The 18,723-nt window shown below is 37.8% G+C and overlaps 2 protein-coding genes across 26 annotated transcripts in view; one reads left to right on the top strand and one right to left on the bottom strand.

Moving 5' to 3' along the window:
* USP33 (ubiquitin specific peptidase 33) overlaps nt 1-17,112 on the bottom strand; it is a 54,729-nt gene extending 37,617 nt beyond the window's left edge. For 20 of the 24 annotated variants that reach the window (XR_010884911.1, XR_010884912.1, XR_010884907.1 and 17 more), the window contains exons 1-8: nt 16,867-17,112; nt 11,932-11,992; nt 11,254-11,391; nt 10,073-10,126; nt 7,917-7,979; nt 5,145-5,297; nt 3,212-3,311; nt 451-520 (exon numbers count right to left, since the gene is read on the bottom strand). Coding sequence is in view for 9 of the 24 variants with exons in the window: in XM_067301027.1 (XP_067157128.1) it covers nt 451-520; nt 3,212-3,311; nt 5,145-5,297; nt 7,917-7,979; nt 10,073-10,126; nt 11,254-11,334 (521 nt within the window). In the remaining 15 variants the exon portion in view is untranslated. Of the gene's footprint in view, nt 1-108; nt 135-450; nt 521-2,928; nt 3,021-3,211; nt 3,312-5,144; nt 5,298-7,916; nt 7,980-10,072; nt 10,127-11,253; nt 11,392-11,931; nt 11,993-16,866 lie in introns of those variants that run through there. The other 4 variants (XM_067301023.1, XM_013960965.2, XM_067301029.1 and 1 more) reach the window with 4 other exon arrangements.
* A 228-nt stretch (nt 17,113-17,340) lies between these two features.
* MIGA1 (mitoguardin 1) overlaps nt 17,341-18,723 on the top strand; it is a 45,281-nt gene continuing 43,898 nt past the window's right edge. The window contains exons 1-2 of one of the 2 annotated variants that reach the window (XM_067301021.1): nt 17,341-17,450; nt 18,401-18,532. In XM_067301021.1, coding sequence (XP_067157122.1) covers nt 18,476-18,532 — 57 coding nt within the window. In that variant the 5' untranslated portion in view covers nt 17,341-17,450; nt 18,401-18,475. Of the gene's footprint in view, nt 17,451-18,400; nt 18,575-18,723 lie in introns of both variants that reach the window. The other variant, XM_067301019.1, reaches the window with a different exon arrangement.

Here is an 18,723-nt window from a genome sequence, read left to right as displayed (position 1 = left end):
TTCCCAGGACGATTTAGCACAGTAACAACACTCCAGATGCATAGTTTGTAAGCACTGAATTTGGACCTTTTAATCTTAACATGTTTCTTTTCTAATTAGGGTTTATACTTATGCATTTTCTTTGGTTTCTTCTCCTAAGGAAAAAAAAAAAACAACGAAGCTCGTATAAAGATTTTTTTAAATCAGCTTTTCTTCTAAATTTCTAGAAGAACATATATTTTTATTGAGGATAGCAAGGAATTAGAATGAAACAGGCAAAAAACTGACTAATCCTGACCCCATAATACTTTAGTGTATTGGTAACACAAGTGCTTGTAGTATGCAAGATTTAGCTTTAACAGAAATGTGTCCTCTTCCATGGTAGCCCAGCCCTCCATAACCTGTAACTCAATCTTCAGAAAATATATGTCTATGCGAATATAAAATTACATTTATAACCATTTTCCTTACCAGTTGGAAAGAGCCTGTAAAGCCGCATTCATATAACATGTGTTTCCAATATTTTTTAATCCTGTAAGACCTGAAAAATAATTAATATTCAGCAAGTCTCCTAAGCTAATACAAAGACATACTAAGGAATACACTTCCTAGTAGATACATACTAATTAAACTCTGCGATATTATATCTGCCAATTGGCTTCTGATGCCAATTAGAACACAGAGGTGTAACTAAAAGAAACATAGGACTCCTAAGGGAATACCAATCTATCTAGAAAAAGTAATTAGTATTTTGATTTTGGCTAAAACATTTCAGACAAGTAGACAGTATTTCATCTTGTGATATTTTATGACAGTTGCAGACTTATTTTAAAAAGCATTTATCAGAAATATATTTAAGTTTTACTTGAACTTAATGATTTACCAGTCCAGTTAAATTCTCTGTGCTGTGCTCATAACAGTTAATCATACTATCAAAGGCTTTTAAAGGAAGTTTTCATTCTTCTGTTTAAAGTTCATGCTAATAGTTAAAATTAGATTATACATTCAAAACCTACTGAGCATGTAATTGTCCCAGAATCGGAGATTTAATTAACTTACAATCAGTCTCTTTCTACGCAGACTAAATACCCTAATCTTTATACAGACTGTTCAGTTTATGCTACCCCAAGAATTAATTTTCAACCTCAGACTGTTTACTTCCTTTACTGATAACTGCAAATAGTTTTTCCACACACAAGTTACAAGTAACAAACTCTTTCAATAACTAATGCAGCGAATATATAGTCATCAAAAGTACTCTCTAAACCTCTGAAGAAAGGCTATTCAGACAAGCCGTAACTAGCATGCTATCTCAGTTCAATGAAAAAATTTACCCGAAACACTTGCTATTCTTAGCTAGTGCAGCATTAAATTAATGAAGTAATTAATTTCAAAATAAAATTGCTGTTGTGTGAGAAAGCACAGTAATGTTTACGAGCATAGAATCACTATCTTAATTACTAAAACTGGAAAGTTTAGAATATTTAGTAATTAACACCATTGGCTTGATGTAATCCTTAAAACACAGGACCTGCATCTGATCATTTTGGTCTACGACAGAAAAGTAAAATATGCTAAGAAAATCCTTTTACTTCTTAAAAATAAAAATAGTAAAAAGATTTTGGTTACTTCAGTTGAATTTTCTAATATACAGAACTTCATTTATAAGTTTTAGAAGGCTCTGCTCTCTGTCTGAACTGAAATACAGTCCTTTGCTTCCCACATGTGAACCTGCATTACATTAGCCCTTCCAATTTCTACTACTACTACAAAAAAAGACAGTTGTTCTTACTTAAACAGGAAAGAAACAACAGTCACAGTTTAGACATTTTTAACAGCAACAGATATTTCAAGAAGTTACTCTCACTGCAGTTTAACTGCCTGCACATATAAATGATTTCACAAATCAGAGAGTTCACAAATCAATTAGTATGTGTGAAAAAATTTATTGATTCAAGTTTTAAATAATTTTTGATGGCTAAATTTATATGCTGCAGGCATTACTTTTTGTATTACTTGATTTTGCTTTCCAATATATGCTTTATCAAAAACATTGAAAACAAAACTTTAATTTCAAAACAAAGTTAAAACAGAGTTGGAGAAGATTTTCATTTAAATTTGAGAAATGTATGGACATAATCACATCAGTGCTACTGGGAAATATACCACAATTCTACTGATATATTACTTCCATAGAAATTATCTTCTCAAAACATTCACAGGACAAACACAAGAAGAGACAGAAGAAATTAACTGGGAATAAAATGCATGGTTTAATGATTTAAAGACAGATTGAATTAGTGGGGTGGAGACATATTAAGAAAGACTGCCAGATGACAGAAGAGGCAAAGATGATTTTTGGCCAACGCCAGCAGACTTAGAACTCTTGTAGTAGATGAGTAAAGGAGAAATGAGATCCATGAATTGGAAACTCTTATCATCATGGATGGAAAAAACAAACTGCCTTGACATATTCATTGGCATCTCAAAAACAATAGCTTAGACTTATCTACTGGTTACACATTTCTAAGAAAATGGTATTCAGAAATATATTTACTTTTAACATGAATAGTATTAAACATGCGTATCTTTTTTTTAAGGCAAACAGTACCAGTTTGAGACTTCTAAGAAACAACAACCATGATGTTCTCTTATGAAATGAGAAATTAAGACTTCACAGTTCAGGGATTCATCCACTCTCGTGTTACATTTTCATCTTTATATTAACTATTAGGCTTGGGTTAACTTTTGTAACAAAAAAGCTTGGCAGTGCATGAAATTCATTACTGAGAAAGAAAAAGGAAGAAAAAATAAAACCAAACAGCAAAAATCACCACACTGGAAAACTACCGTAAAAGGATTACCCAAAATGCAGAAAAACATTCAAACCAGAAACCTGATAAAATAGGAGAAAACATTAGAACAGATTTTATAAAAAACTACTCTTACCAGAGTGGCTAGAACACCAGCTACACTAAATATTACTCCAACATGCTTTCTTATTTTTGTCACTGCTTTCACGGGTGCACTACATACATCACTGCAGCCTCTGCTCTGAAGGTAAATAAAGTTCGCTGTAATAAAGGTGAAACTAAAAATAAAGATCTTAGTTTGAGTAGAACGGGAAAAAGTTCCAGTTAGAAGAGAACTCATTTTTAGCTGGAGAACAGACTTGGAGACATACACACACAATAAAGGGCAGCAATAAAGTACTGGATTTTGCTTGTATTACCTCTAGTCTTTAACTCATCTTCTTCCACTTCTGTATCTAGATCATCAAATACAGCTGCTGGTGGAATCTTCAGTACAGGATTACTAGGTATTTTAAAATCCTTATCAAAAGAAAAAGTATATTTATTTGTACATATTTTTTCTCTTAAGCTTTAGCCTAATTCCATCAAAAAACCTAGGAACTAAAAATGATGCGAATGAGAATCACATTTTGAAAGCTCATTTCACATTAAGTAAGAATAAAAGGATTCCACAGCTACACTAGTGAATCTTACTAAGAAAAACAAATTTTTTTCAGACCAGCAGTGACAGTGTTGCATCATTTAATGAAGACAGTTGAAGAGAGTCAAAACAGAACACGTTATTGTAATATTTCTTTCCCTTTGATAACAGCAAGCCAGCACTGCAGCACTAACAGAGCAGTCACACAAGAGTTAGTATATGTGCTTTTGATTTGCTACCAGATGTCTCACTACATTCAAAGACAAATCTGCTGGAAGCAAAATTTATAAATGGAGAAACAGATTATTAGGCAGGCAAACATTTATTGCCTGACAAATTCTTCTTGTGAGCACATAAATAGAAATTCTAAACATGAGACAAAATTTGTAAGTTCCACTGTTTTTCTGTGAATTAGACCTATTTCCTTGGAAGATTAAAGGAGATATAGTAGTATAAAGCAGTAAAGTATAACAGGACAGAAGGGATTTAAGTCTGCACCCAGCTTTATATTAACTCAGAATTCCTGGGAAGCAGAAATTAAAAGTGTATATTTCAATAGTACTATTCCAATTGGGAAGCTGAGATTTTATGAGAAAATTATCAAATTATGTTCATATCTAATATTAAAGTTACACGTTTCCCCTCCACATATATTTTAAACATCATATTGATAAACTGCCAATCTCTGCCAATTTCTATTTTTCAAGAAGATGCCTACATACAACTTACATTATGGTATCTGTTCCATAGCTCTATGCCCAAAGCAAGGCATATTAAGAAATGCTTCACTGCTGTTTGTGTCAGTTTTAACTAACAGTCATTTTTATATAAGTACATTTGTTAAAGATATAATGACCTTTTTTTGGATATACAGATCATGTCAAACAAGTTTGCCAAATTGTCAAAAATATTAGGGCAAACCATACTATTAGCCTTCACAGGCATCAGTAACTGGGAGACTGGGGAAAAAAAAAAAACAAAACACTTGTTCAAGTTGCAGAAGAACACAAGACAAGCAAATAGTATACTTCTAATATTTCAGTTCTGTGTATAAAATCTGTCTCACAATTTTTTCTTACTTGTCTCCAATGTTATCTAATTATTTTCATCTATTATCTTACTCTTCAGTTACTATGTTAACTGTTAATAAATGTGGAGTTAGAAAGAGTTAAGCACTTCTGAAGTCTCCTCTCTGATACAGTAATTGTATAAAATACTACAATTTTAGGCCTGTATTTTAACTTGACTATTATATTCCCTGATATTGCCCATATTCTTCTCCTTGGCATATAAACACATACTAAAGCATTCTGCTACTCTATTTAAGTTAGCCAGTAATTATTGTAATGAGTTTTGTAACTAAGAAATTTTCAAGAGCTGACAGAATGGAAAGCACAGCTGAACTATTCCAAACCTTGTGGCCTTAAATTTAATCCTGGGCTTTTTCTAGACATTCCAATTTATTGTCAATTAAAAAAAATAGATAGCAAGATCAAAAAAGCATTCTTGGGAAGCATGCAGTATGCAGAGAATGAAGAGAGGGTGGGCACTGTCTCTTCTGTAGAGTGTTATGAAGAGAGAGAGAAATGAGTAGAAAGCACAGACAAAAGAGGGGAGGAATCATCAGTCTCTTACTCCAGAAAAGACATGTAAAAACAATAATACTTTACTGCAAATCTACAGCTGCCTATATTTCATTGGTTTAAAAATACCTGCACACTATTTTCTTGTGCTTGGTGAGACAGTCTTGCATTTGGCAGCGGAGAGTGAGATCCTAATTTTCTGTCCAGGAATACTTCCTTACTACAGGCATAACACCAAACACGGAGTGTAGTAAGGTTGACAGTTAGACAGTGTTTTGTTTCCTAAAACAGAACAAAAGCCAAGACTGTGATTCAGAAGTTTGGAATAATACTGCTATATGCAAGCTAGAACAGAATTATTAAAATGCTATGTCTTTCAACAACGAGACAAATACATACATGTTAAAATATTAAAAAAAAATTAGCAGTTCCATTATTGAAACTTCAGCAAAAATGACAACATTTTTAGTACAAGTCTCTCAGACTAGCAACAAGGTACAATCAGAATGTAAGCCACTGTCATGTCTGACATGCCTCTGAGTAATTACAAAAATAAGAAGAGAGACCATTGTCAAAAGTGTTAAAATTCACAACAAACCAATTTTCCAGGAATGTCTGCAAGTGGTAATAATGGCAGCCTCCTCAAAAGTGAGGTTAGTGTTTAATTCTACTTGGTTGCTGTAGGAAATTTAAGTTATTGGCCATTTAACAATCAAAAGAGCAAGATGAATAAGATTTTTAGTTCAGTTACAGTAAGAGCTGTTCACATCAAAACAAACACTCACTCTAGACTTGATTAGTTCTCTTGTTGAGAGTTTCATACTGTAGAGCTATATAAAATCTTCACAGATTGAGAATATTTTTACCTTTATCTTTCTTTTACCAAATCCTGCTTACTGTAAGACTGTGTACACAGTTGCTGTTATCCTCCAAAGACTTTCACCAACCCTTACTGCATCTCTTTCTTACATGGCAGCACCAGCTAGGTTTACAGGCAGCAAGGAATCTGCTAGAAATTAGGAAAATACTACAACTGCTGCAGGATGCCCAACTTCTTCCTCCCTCATTTAATAAGGCCCTGTATAAGAACAATGTTTTTAAATATAAAATGTGGGGTACAGTTTCATTACACAGTCCTTCCTCCACAAAAAATTGTCAGACTTCAGATATTTTTAAGTAATTTTTTTTTTAGTCATAAGAAATATGCCTGATTCCGCAGCTTCAGTTGCATAAGCAATTACATGTCTCCAGAGCAACAGCTTATTAATTTTCTCGAAAAGAAGATGAACATGGTTACTTGCAGTACAGGGAACCCTGCTGGTAGAAACCGGAGTGACCAAAACTAAACCAATTCATGTCCTTGTTTCTCCCATTTTAGTGAGAGCTTATAGATATTTTTACTGAAAAATACAAAGATTAATAATGGGTAACCAATAAACACCTGAGGAATCAAACAAGGAAAAAAAACCAGTATTCTGAAGAGGGCTTACTATCCAGAAATTAAAATTAAGTAACAAACAAAACAAAACAAAAAAAAAAAATCAAGACAAACATATCACAGACAGTGAGTAAAACTATCCATTCCCTTTTTCTTACCTGGCAAGTATATAACATTACTAAAAAGAGCATGTGAAGAAGCAGGAACAAGCTACAGTAGAAAGCTAAGAGGTATACAATTATAGTCAAGAAATTCAGGGACCATCTGTTCCCCAGTTGCACTTCAAGCAGCTCATTTATATATTTATTGTAAAGGCTTCAGAACTGTGATTCACCTCAAATAGCTAGCAAAATAGTCTGGATTTTTATTAATCTAGTATTGGATATGTACCTCTTTCAAGACCCTGTTTCAAAAAAAAAAAAAAAACAAAACAAAACAACAGGACTGGTGGTAAATGTGGTCATAAAGCATACTTTTTCCTTGTAAAAACCCCATGTATATTATCTGCTCATTTTAATAATTCAGTCTTTTTAGTATTTTTAAAGACCAAAATCTGCTCTGTGTAAAGCTTTTGACACCTGTTCTATGATACCACCACCGTACATTGGTGGTAAGAATTCCATTTAGACAGAAAGTCAGTGATTCTGAAAAGACGCGTCAAGACTGCCATCCCTCTGTTTCCTGCATATTTGCTAAGAGAGAATGACAGCTTATTTGCTTCGTTTTGGCACATTACACTTGCATGTGCCTGGACACAGAACAAATTGCAAGTTTATGACCCAAACAGATGCACTCAAGCCATCCAGCCTTGCCAGAACTTGGCATGTTGAGAACACAGTGCACACACTCCACTGCTCCTGCTAAACATGATCCAAGATCAGCACTGAGCAGGAGACGATATGCTCAGCAAGGCCTACACTGTCTTTACTGGTGGCCACTGAAACAGGGAGCACAGTGCAGAAACAAGGCACCTATTTCTGGTAACTTATACTTCCAATCCTCATTAACCTAACCTTCCTCCTCTTTGCAAGAAGAGAAGCCCCCTCAAACTTCACTACAACTCTTCTTTAAACAAAAAAAAAATTTAGTCTTATCCATCAGGCAGCCATGATTCCAAAAAGTTGGACTAGAGCTAAAGTACTACCTATTAAGAAAGTCTTTTGTCCACACGTAAATCCTACATCTTAAAGACCACCACTATCTGTTGATTTTTTAATTTCACCTTGTTCTGTTAAGGAGCACAATAGTGTCAGTTACATAAATAATTATGCAGCTGCACAAGGATTATAAACTCACAAGCCCCAATAAAACTTGCTTCTACAGATTTAAAACATTAATAGCTATACAAAATTTTACTCAGTTAATGCTAACACAGGTTACTCATTTCATTATCCAGAGTGAAGAAAGTTCTCTAATTTCACTCCACTCCTTCAAGCAACAGTATTACTAGCAAATACACATACCTGGGAATGGGTGGTACTGTGATCTACATGGGATTCACCACAGCCAACATACGAACATCCGTTCTGTTGAGCAAGACATGGATAAAATTATACAGAATCAAAGAGTGATGTCAAATTTACAGAGTAGGAACACAATGCCAGTCCCTTTTAAGTTCACTCTATTTCAAACTTGCAAGGTCCTACACAAACCAACAGACACACACAGTAAGTGTTAAAATAAATACCATCTAAAGCAAATTAAGCATGCTGCAAGATTTAACTCAACTTCTTTCACTGGTGGGCAACATTAGACATTTAATGCTCCTGGAATATAATTTTTTGGCCATTTTGATATTTTCATTCAGATTAAGGTCAATATATTTGATTCTTTTTTTAAACAAACTATGATTTAGTAGAGATCTTGATAGAAAATACAAAGTTAACCAGTGTCTAAAATGCTGAATTGCAACAGACTTGAAGCATAACACATTTATACAAAAATGTCTGTATGTCAACACCTACAGTGCCCACTGACCAGAGTATTACTTCAAAATTCATTAGTTTCTATGCAAAATAATTGTCAATTTTAATTATTCTAATTGCCAAATGTATTTGGCAGAGTTGAGCACAGAATCTTGCAGCTGCCAATCTTACACATCTTCACACCATTTTCATTAATCCTTCATTTGCATGAACAAAGACAATCACATTAGAGGATACAGAACGTTATTTGTGTAACTTTGAGCACGTTAATTTATACAGTCAAATTGGAGCTGGACACACAGAGTAAATTAATTTCCTGTATTAAACTACTACAGACACTTGTTAAGTTACAAATATTTATCATGCTGGGATCTCACCATGTGCTGGTTGTTTTTCTACGCACAAAGATGAAGGCGAGATGCCAATTCATCCAAGAGGAGATATAACACAGCGTGACACTTGAAGTGTCTTACTGCAATTATAGAACTGTCCTATGGGAATGTTGGTATGAAATTAAGTTTTTCAATAACAGTTCAAGAGCCCTAAGTGAAAAATAAGAAAAAAAAAAAGCAAAAAAGCTCTAAGCTTCATAGCTTTTCCCCACCTGCTAGGTTCATGCACCCCTCAACACTCCTTCCTACTTGTCTTCCTATTCCAGGAAAGGCTTTTATATCTAATCAGACTAAGCTATCTACTAACAAGATATTTAAAACAGTTTATCTTCCCCCTTCCTTTCTTTTTTATATCTTTTATTGATAGAAGAAGAAAAATAATCTGATCTTTGTTACAACAATCCACTTGAGCGAAGAGACTGAAGCAAGTTTTTAAAAGTACTCATACACCTACAGGTTGGCATCTCAGCCTAGACATCCTCCTGGCAGGACTTAGACAAGTGCCGTAACGAAACATAGCCATGCCTACAGAGCAAAATCTCAATCTCTGGAAACCATTGTATGCCTGAGGAACTCATGAGACATTTTAAAAAATGATTTAGGTACACACTTTCCTGTTGGCATCATAGATCTAGCAGAAGCAATATTTTCAGAGGGCCCCCTCTCTCCCCCCTCCTTTTTTTTTTAAACATAGTATTCTGGAGTTTGATAGACAGCAAGAAGGGTAAAGCAATAGCATAGTTAAGAAGGAACTACACACAGGGTAAAGACTGTACACAAATCAGAAAAGTCTGAAGAATGTTCATTCATATTTCAAAATAAGGTGTTTCTTTGTTTTGCTTAAGGACAAAAAAGTAGTAGTATGTATTTTTACACTCTAAAAGTCAGCATTTACTGCTAGCAGATGTTATTACTGCTAATTGTAAGAGAAGCTCAGAAAAAGTAGCCTAATTCATTCAGGAGTGATTTATTTAATTATCCTCAGATCTATCGACCAAGAAAAAAAAAAATTCTTAAGAACTAAAGTACTTTAACTCAAGGAGGAACTTTAATATGCTAGCTTCTTATCCAAAAATCTCATTTTAAACACAATATTTTTACATTACAAGAAAAGAGTATCTGGTATTAGGAGGCAAATTGCTTTAGAAATAGAAAATTGCACAAGAAATTTTTCTTAAAATTAGTTTTTAAAGTCATTATTGAAAGAATTTCATTATAATTGTTGATTCAAAAGCACTACCAATTTTCAGATACAGCTTACCAGAGAAGCACAATCTGCTATAAAATGCCAGACCAACTTACCTCTAAGCATGCCCAAAGGTTGGGCCCTCTAACTTTACAGTCCTGACAAGTGCCCTGTTAAGTTAAACACATAAGCAAAGTATTATTTCATTTACTTTCACCAATGAAGCATAACTTGAAGACAAAATGAGAAAAACCCCCCAAAAAACTAGGTATCGACCGATTAATTTTTAGGACAGTTAAAAGAATGAGTTGATACCAGCTCAAGTTGTTTCATTTCACACAATCTTAAGACCAGCATATTTTACTAGAAAAAACAGTAGAGATTGTTTTTTGACATCTTACTACAAAGTTTTCATCTTAAAGCAAAAAGTGCTCTTCTAAAAAAGCATAAATATATTTCATATCATATTAACATCAAGATCCCCCAAACTGATCTTGCATATCAATTTAACATGAAGAGAAATTGAAGTGATAGAACTTGTAATAAGTGTATGTTCCTATTTTAGTCAATGGTATCTGCGAAGCCCCCCCAGAAAAGATGCAACGCTAGACAAATGGTATACAAATGCTATATATGGCAGCAAACCAAGATAACTTACACTTTGGTTAAGAAATTTAGCACCATGGACAAAAAAAGTTTGACTTTTTTTTTTAATGCCCCTCACAGTTACTAAAATGGGTTACAAAATCTTTTGTTTGTTCTCTTTACTAATATTAGAGAGCAAAAGTTCAGATAGGGCCAAGCTTTCAAACTGTGGTTCTTCAATCAAAAAGTGAACTGAGATCCAACAAAAACTTAAGAATAAATTCTTTTCTTACATTTTCTACTTGAAGTTACATCAGCTAGAGCATATTAAATTTACATTCCAAATAAATAACTGCCACAATGGCATTGTTTGATTGAAAATGAAACAGATCTACTTGTTGCTTTACTGTCTCCTGTAAGCAATATTTCCATTAAAACATCACCCACTTCAGAAAACAAGATTAAAAATTCCTGGGAAGATCCTCTTAAGCATTAAGTACTGAAAAACAGTTTTTCAGTTTTATCAAGTCCATAATTCTTCTCCCACTATACTTAAACCTTCCTATTCCAGTACAGAAGACGGAACAAAATGTTTTACTCGCATTTAGCGGTTAACTGCATCTTAGGCATAGTAATACATGACAAGGTATATAGCTAAAATAAGTGACCAGCATTAACTGTGATAGGAAGGAAGTAAGCTGCTATAACTCACATGAGACTTCTGTATCAATTCCTCTTTTGTTATCTCACCAACTGATTCCAAGTGTGGGCAATCGCTGCTGAGTGATGACATTTCAGAAGCTGTGTTTTCCTATATCCTGTATCCGGGATTTTCAAGAGCAGGAAATCACTTTTTAACAGAATTAAAAGTGAGAAAAATCTGATTTCTTACAGTAGGCAGCAATATTAGATATCTAATATGCAACATATATATAACCTTTAAAAGAACATGCCTTTTTTAAGTAAGTGAATATAAATAACTTTATTAAGAGAAGCCAGTAGCCCAAATTAAATACAGCTGTCTTCTAAAATGAAATCCTGTATCTTCTGACTTTTAGGGCATAAACCAACAGAATCTTGTGATACAGAGCCAGTTTGGATGAATTACTTAATTTTCTGGTTGCCATTGTGGCACCCGAAAGAAAAAAAAAAAAAAAAAAAAAAAAACACTACCCAGAACTGATCCTGGCTTTGACCGTACATTGTGGAAAAGAGATCTTATGTAACACTGTTAAACTGTGTCGAAGCTATGAAAGTTAAAATGTAAGAATATGATTTACTTGTCAAGGGAGGAAGAAGTAGACTTTACCTTGGTTTAATTTATTTACAAAGATACATTCTAGATTCAGGTATATTATATATCAAAAGCAAACTGAAACTTGTAACTCACATGTAGTACAGAATGCTCAGCAAGCTTTCCCTTGATTGAGGTCTCTGTCCCTTCAAGGTCTCTGAAGCAAACAGAGAAACTTATTAGAAATAAGGTATGCTAAATGCAATAACTTTGTCGCTATTGTTATGATGGTTGCACAGACAGCTGTGATGTTTTACAACACAAAGAAAAAACTAAACTCGGTAACATTCTTTTTATGGAAAATACTTTATTTAAATTGTGCAGTTAAGAACCATCCAAGAACTTTCCTCCAATTTTTCCCACCTAAACAATTACTATTGATGCTTCAATCTTTCTAAAGCCCAAGAAGTGTTATATTCTCTTTGTCCAATTATTATTTATCCAATCTAGCTTTCCTTTATTAACACATGCAACTAAACTTCCAAACTAATTCAATGATGTATATATCCCTTTTTTTCCCCCCGCTTGATCTGTTTGCAGCTTTCAGCACTGTTATCAAAATCTCTTTTCACTCCTTCTCCTATTTGCTTTGGCAGATTTAGGTCTCCGTTTCTTCAGCTACACCACCAATCACTCCTTGAAAATAAGTACACCAGAGGAAATATTAGTTTGTTGGTCTCTTCTCCGTAACCTCTCTAAAAAGTACCATAGCACTATTTCTCTCATCTTACATCCATTCAACTTCTCTATCAAAATTAAGTAGCCTAGGCTTAAAAAATACACAGTATACTCTCCTGGTAGTCATCAAATACACTTCCCAGTCAACTTCCAGTTTATCATCTTGGACTTGGTCTTTATTTCTATTGCCTTGAAAAAAGACCCTATTGAATCAAGGGTCATTTCAGTTTCTCTTCACTGATGGCATAAATAGTGTTAGTCATGTTTTTCTGCTAATCTGTAATATTTTTAAGCATTAATGCCATCAAAATTATATTCAGAGCAAAGCTCTTCAGTATATTTAAAAATATATAACAAATCCTTTTAGCAAATGAAATAACTCAAATGATGAATCATCCTCAACTTTCTGTCATATTAACAATTCCAGTTAGAATTTAAAGTTCCTATTTAGAACAGGAATGGAAACAAGAATATAGGTTTCATCTTGGACATTTTACAAGGTCTAGCAAAGCATTAAAAATGGATGAGCAAGTTTCAAGTAAAGACCTAAGTATCTTGAAAACCTCAGTGTGAATTAATGCCGATTTAAGACCAGTGCTTTAGAAGGAAGGGTATAATAGATTAGTAAGGCCTAAAAGCTTAGCTAATTTTATGTAATAAGATTTCTCAATGCATTACTCCAAGCAGTATAAAGCAAGAAAGGAAGCATTCCTCATACTACCCAATTTCTTGTTAATGAGCTAATTTTCACCTCTGGAACTGTGCAAATACAACCTGCAGTCCTGAACAACCCCAAACCAGGAGTTCTGTTCATTCCAGATTGCTTCTTGGTGCAGACTGAAACTCTGTTCTCATAATAATCATCAGAAAGACTGGAGCATGTTAATGCCCATGTCCCTATGGAAAAGGTTCCTATTCCTGCCCATATGGGGGGTATCCCTTGTAGAACTTCAGTAACACATAAAGAAGTTATTACTATATGGGTACAGCTGAAGGGCCTTTCTTTCACCTTCTGTTAAGAAAACTCACATCACCCCTTCCATCCTGTAGCACTACAGTGAGTTATCTTGGTAGCTACAACCTTAAAGCTTAATATAACTAACTGCAGTAATACATTATGTAAAATTTTACATTAACATCTACTACACTGTAAAATGAAATTCAAAACCACAAATCATCCTCCATCTTTTGAAGTACTAGCAATCCCAGGGTAGTTTCTCCCTCCCTGCCCTTGCTCTATTTCAGCACCTCCTGTTCGTTCTATCTTAAGATTGCTCATCTTCCTTTACCAATGCTTTAACTATGTATGTCCTTATCACATCTACTTTTTCACAAGCTTCTGCATTGCACTGACCTCATTGGAAAGTTGCTTCCTCACCCTTTCAGCACAATTCATACAATTCTACTTTGCAGTTTCTCTTATATTCCATTTTATGCTCCACCCTTAGAAGATGAGTATATCACAACTTCTGACCTTCACTGATGTGATGATCTGTACTAGGAAAGTACCTAGATGATGCTGCATCTGAATAGCTCTACTGGGTCAGATCAAAGGTCCCAGTTTAACACAGTATCTTGCCTCCATTGCTGATCAAAAGACAACATCCACAGAAAAATATGACAAGAATATGGTAATTTCCCCAAATCTTTTCCCAGAGCTGACAACTATTTTCAGCACAAGGGTTTCCTGAACCAAAAGTTATATATATTAGAAAGACAGAAAAGGGCTCTGGAAAGGATCTGTATCAGTAATGTCAGCCTTCCTCAGGTTGTAGAGCCCTACAAAAATTGCTACTGAGAAAGGAATCCTTAGACAGTGATCACATATTTAGTGATAATGGGCCTGTTTCTACTACTTTTCATAGACCCTTCACAAGTATTCCACAGTCTCAAAGGAACCTTAAAAAAATCACAAGCTGAAAACCACAGCCCTACATACATGGCATATAAAAAACAGTCTTTGTTTCACCTGGAGGCTAAGAGTGAAATAAAACTTGACTGGGGAGTGAACTCAAGTCTTCACACTCCCTGTTCATCACCATATCCATGCACTAAGCTTCTTTTCAAATGCTTCCCATATATTTGGGAAAGAACCTGGAAGTGCATTCCCAGCTCTCTTCACTGTTTCCACCAAAAGGCTTATTTCAGCCCACCTATCTCACTGCATCATACTGTATCACACCACAACATCGTTCAACCAATTGAATTATTTAATATTCAGAAGGACTTCTTAACACTTTTTTTTTGCTGCCTATAATCATGCACAGTGAGGCACACTATAAAACTGAGCCTGTAATACTTAAACACTTTTTTAAAAATATTTTTCATTCATTTTGGGAAATAAAATCTGCTCATGAAAGCTAGAGAAACGTGAACTGTATCTTAAAGCATCAAGACTAGCAACCTATTTATTATTCATCAGAATTCCACAGCGTCATAGACTTGTATGGTAGCTACCATGGAAGCGCTATCATATCAAAAAAAATCTTATGAACAGGTCTAAATAAACTACTTTGATATTAAATAATACATATTTATAAAATATTAATACATATAATCTCAGACAAATATTAAGAGAAATTCTAATCCTGACAAACATAAAAGCAGAATTTAGTTAAGGGATGTTTAGGGAAGAGTTTAAGAATAAAAGGATTATTCTGAAAACAGCAATTGCCAGAAGCAGTAATGGCATTCAAGTATTTATGACAGCCTTTTAACATTTTGACCGTACAGCTTTGAACGGCAGCATAGTTAACAGGGTCTTGAATCTGTGAAAGTACAAAGAGCTGCCCTACGCAAAGCAAGCTGTAAGTGCAAGGTTTTTGTTCACCCTCACAGTTATTTTACTAAAGATGCACTGGAACAATCACATTTAACATTTATTTTTTTTTTTCAACAACAACAAAGAGACACACAGAAATGCAATTTTATAATTGAACATTTAATTACTTAGAATAAAGAGCTCTGGTAGTTTCAGTAATTAGTTACCACATAGATAGTCTTTGCACTGCAAAAGACACCAGCATTCAAACCAAACTATACATGCCCACAGAAGCTAAAGCCATAAACTTCAAAATTCAGAATTAAGACATGTACATTTTTCTACTTACTTTCTAAAGAACTGTGTTGCTCTTTAAAAAATTTACTAGATTCTTTGATAATTTATCACAGAAATTATTTCATGATAACAATGTATGTGAATAATTTTCTTATTTATTATGTCCAAATTCAAAAATATTTTTTAAGCCAAGAAATACAATCAAATTTCACACACTAAGCTCCTTTATATTCTCTGAACCAGTAGATGCTTTTGATTTTTATTTCCCATGCCTCCCTATTTCTACCTTTTTTTATGGATCAACCCTAAACACGAGTATTGTCTTTTCCTGAAAGAGTAACAACACCAGTACTAACCCTGGAGGAAAACCTACTTTCTACGTTTAGAATAAAAATTGGTGTTTCCCCAGTAAGTGACAAGCGCCTGCTCCATAAGGTGATGAAAAAACCTGGCCCTTGTTTTCAGGCACCAAGAAGTATTCACCCAAGCAAAAGGCAACTGTATAAAGTCATTTCCGTTACTTTTTTTTCTTTCATTAAGTATTTCTTCCTAAGCAGAAAGAACATTACAAAAAATGCTTGATTTAAAGGTATGTCCTCTTACAGGATCAAACTTTCTTTATTTTATATAGTCTTCTAAGGCAAATGTAAGCTTCCCGTTTGTTTCTTTCTTCCACAATTTTTCATCTGAACTTTGAAGCCCTTAGCTCTCCGCTACGACTGTAAGAGGATTTTCCCAACTCAGGCCCTGCCAGAGGGCAGGAGAGGTCTACAGCGATTTCCCACTAGATACCACACCAGATGTTTTCACCCAGCTCATTTCGTCCCTCGTACACGGCAATCCACGCGTGCAGACAGCGAGCTACGGGATGAAAAAGGAATGAATTTACGGAAAGACAGAATTTACCTAAACCGCATCCTGCCTGCAAGGCCGCCACCGCCGCTGCCTCGCTTCGCCCGCACGGCGGGAGCATCTCCGGGGCTGGTTTCAGGCCCTCCGGCTGCCAGCCACCCGCAGGGCCAGGCGCGGCCCTCCGCGGCGGCGCGTTAGCCCGGGGGCGGCCGCCGAGGCCCGCGGGGGATGCGCGGCGCAGCGCGGCGCGGCGGCCCCGGCGAGCGGCTCCCAGCGCGGCCCGCGGCGGCGGCGGCCATCGCCGCGCCCACAAGCCCAGCGGCCACGGCGAGCCGCGCTGGACTTTGAGACCGGACAAAGACGCCGCCCGCTCCTTTCCTCTCCCCCCCCCCCAACTCCCCCCGGGGCACCGCGCCCGCCGCCGGCGGGGCTCCCCCGCTTACCGGAGCGGCTGAAGGTCGCACCGCGCGCGGGGCCCGGAGGCGAGCCGGCCCGCGCCGAGTCCCGCAGCTCCTACGAAGGCGAACCCCGCTCTCCAGGGACGGCGGCAGTGGTCAGCAGCCAGACAGACGAACAGAGCTCCGCCACCCGGGACACCGCTGCAACGGTGGAGGCGCGCGGCTAAGCCACAGCGGTGGCGCTGCCGGCCGCTCCTCACACAGGCGCCCACCGGCTGCGGCAACACCGCACGCAAGGCGCGCCCCGCACAAAAATGGCCGCGCGGAGCGTCCCCGCCGCTCACGTGAGCCCTGCCCCGCACAAAGATGGCGCCGCCAGACTCTCGCTCTGCTTTGCCCGGTCGACCGCAGCGGCGGGGTTGCCCTGCGCAAAGATGGCCGTCGCGGGCTCCTGACGGGGCAGGTAACCCCACGTGGTTAGTTAGAGGGCGCTGCCCTCTCCCCGGCCGCTCCGCGCTGGCCCGGAAGCAGATCCGCGCTGTCTCCTAGCAGCAGCCGGTGCGGGGAGGGAGCCGCCGCCGCCACGGGGTGGTGGCTGCTGCCTGCGGCGCCTTCCCAGTACCTGGCAGGTAACGGAGGGCGGCCGCCGGCAGGGCCGCCGCGCCGCACGGCCCCGGCCCCAGCCCCGGCGCGGAGGTTCTCCTGGGGAGAGGCGAGCGAGCGCCCGCCTCGCCCGGGCGGCGGGCGGCTCCGGCGAGGGGCGCCGAGGGGGCTCCGCGCAGCCCGAGGGAGGCGGCGGCGGTCCCTGAGGCGGGCGGCCCGCGGGGCCCCGGCCGTGGGTTTGACGGCGCCGCCCTGCCCGCGGCGGAGCGTGCGCGGGGCGGATGCCGCGGCGCGTACACGGAGCCGCCGAGGCCGGTCCCGGAGAGGCGCAGAAGGGCCCGGCGCTAGCAGCGGGCGCTGCCCCGCCGCGCGGCTCCGCCCTTCTCCCTCCCCGCCGCCGGGAGCCCGCGCCCGGGGGAGCTGCGGGCTGCGGCGCTTCAGAGGCGTCTCCTGGTGTCCGGCTGCAGCGATGGGGTGACCTTTCCTCCCAAAGGGGAGGTCGCCTCGGGCTTGCTGGGCTGTAGCGTCTGCGTCTCGTCATGTACCTGCAAAAAACTGAAATCTGCAATGAGAGAAAAACTTCCTGGCTACTCTCAAACACTTCAAGTTTCCTGAGTCTTTTAGCTGACATATATGTTCTTCCAAAAAATACTAATCTTAACTGTAGAAATAGAGTTGTTTCTATGCATAATTCAGAACATAAGTAAGGTGTCAGCTGTGTAAAGGAGATGGAGTCCTCTAAAGATCCCCATTTACAAGTGTATGGCTTTTGCACGGAACAGGCGGACTGATTTTGGCCTAAGCTGAGCCAGCATATTTATGGTCTTAAGTGCTACTGGGGCACAAATCTTATCTCTATTCAGATAAACATAAATCAAACAAGTCATGTACTTATTATGTAAGAGTTTCATGCTTTCAGAAGAAAACGATCCTCGGCTTGTATTACATAATTTAATGTGTATGCTTCATTTGACAGAGTATGCCAGAGACCATCTGTGACTGATATTTTCAAGATAGTTCCACTTAGTGAGGTTATGGGAGAGAAGGAGCCATGTCAGAAGAAGCTGTTACTGAGGCACGCTTTTCTCTGAAGACAGCAGCTTCACGGGTATTTCATCTTCCCCTTTCTTGGTATTATTCTCTTATCCAGGTAATATATACATTATCTGAATATTGTCATTTGTAATATACTTTCAAATGTTTAACTGCAATATTGTGTTCACTGGTCTGTGCTTAATATGAGTTAGATTTGTAAGGAATATCTTAATTTTTAATTTATTTGGAGCACCAAACTAAAAT

This window comes from Apteryx mantelli, chromosome 8 (assembly GCF_036417845.1).
Source record: "Apteryx mantelli isolate bAptMan1 chromosome 8, bAptMan1.hap1, whole genome shotgun sequence".
In the NCBI taxonomy this organism is placed as follows: Eukaryota; Metazoa; Chordata; class Aves; order Apterygiformes; family Apterygidae; genus Apteryx; species Apteryx mantelli.
The sequence above is the reverse complement of the archived record's forward strand: the minus strand, read 5'-3'. Positions and strand labels throughout refer to the sequence as shown.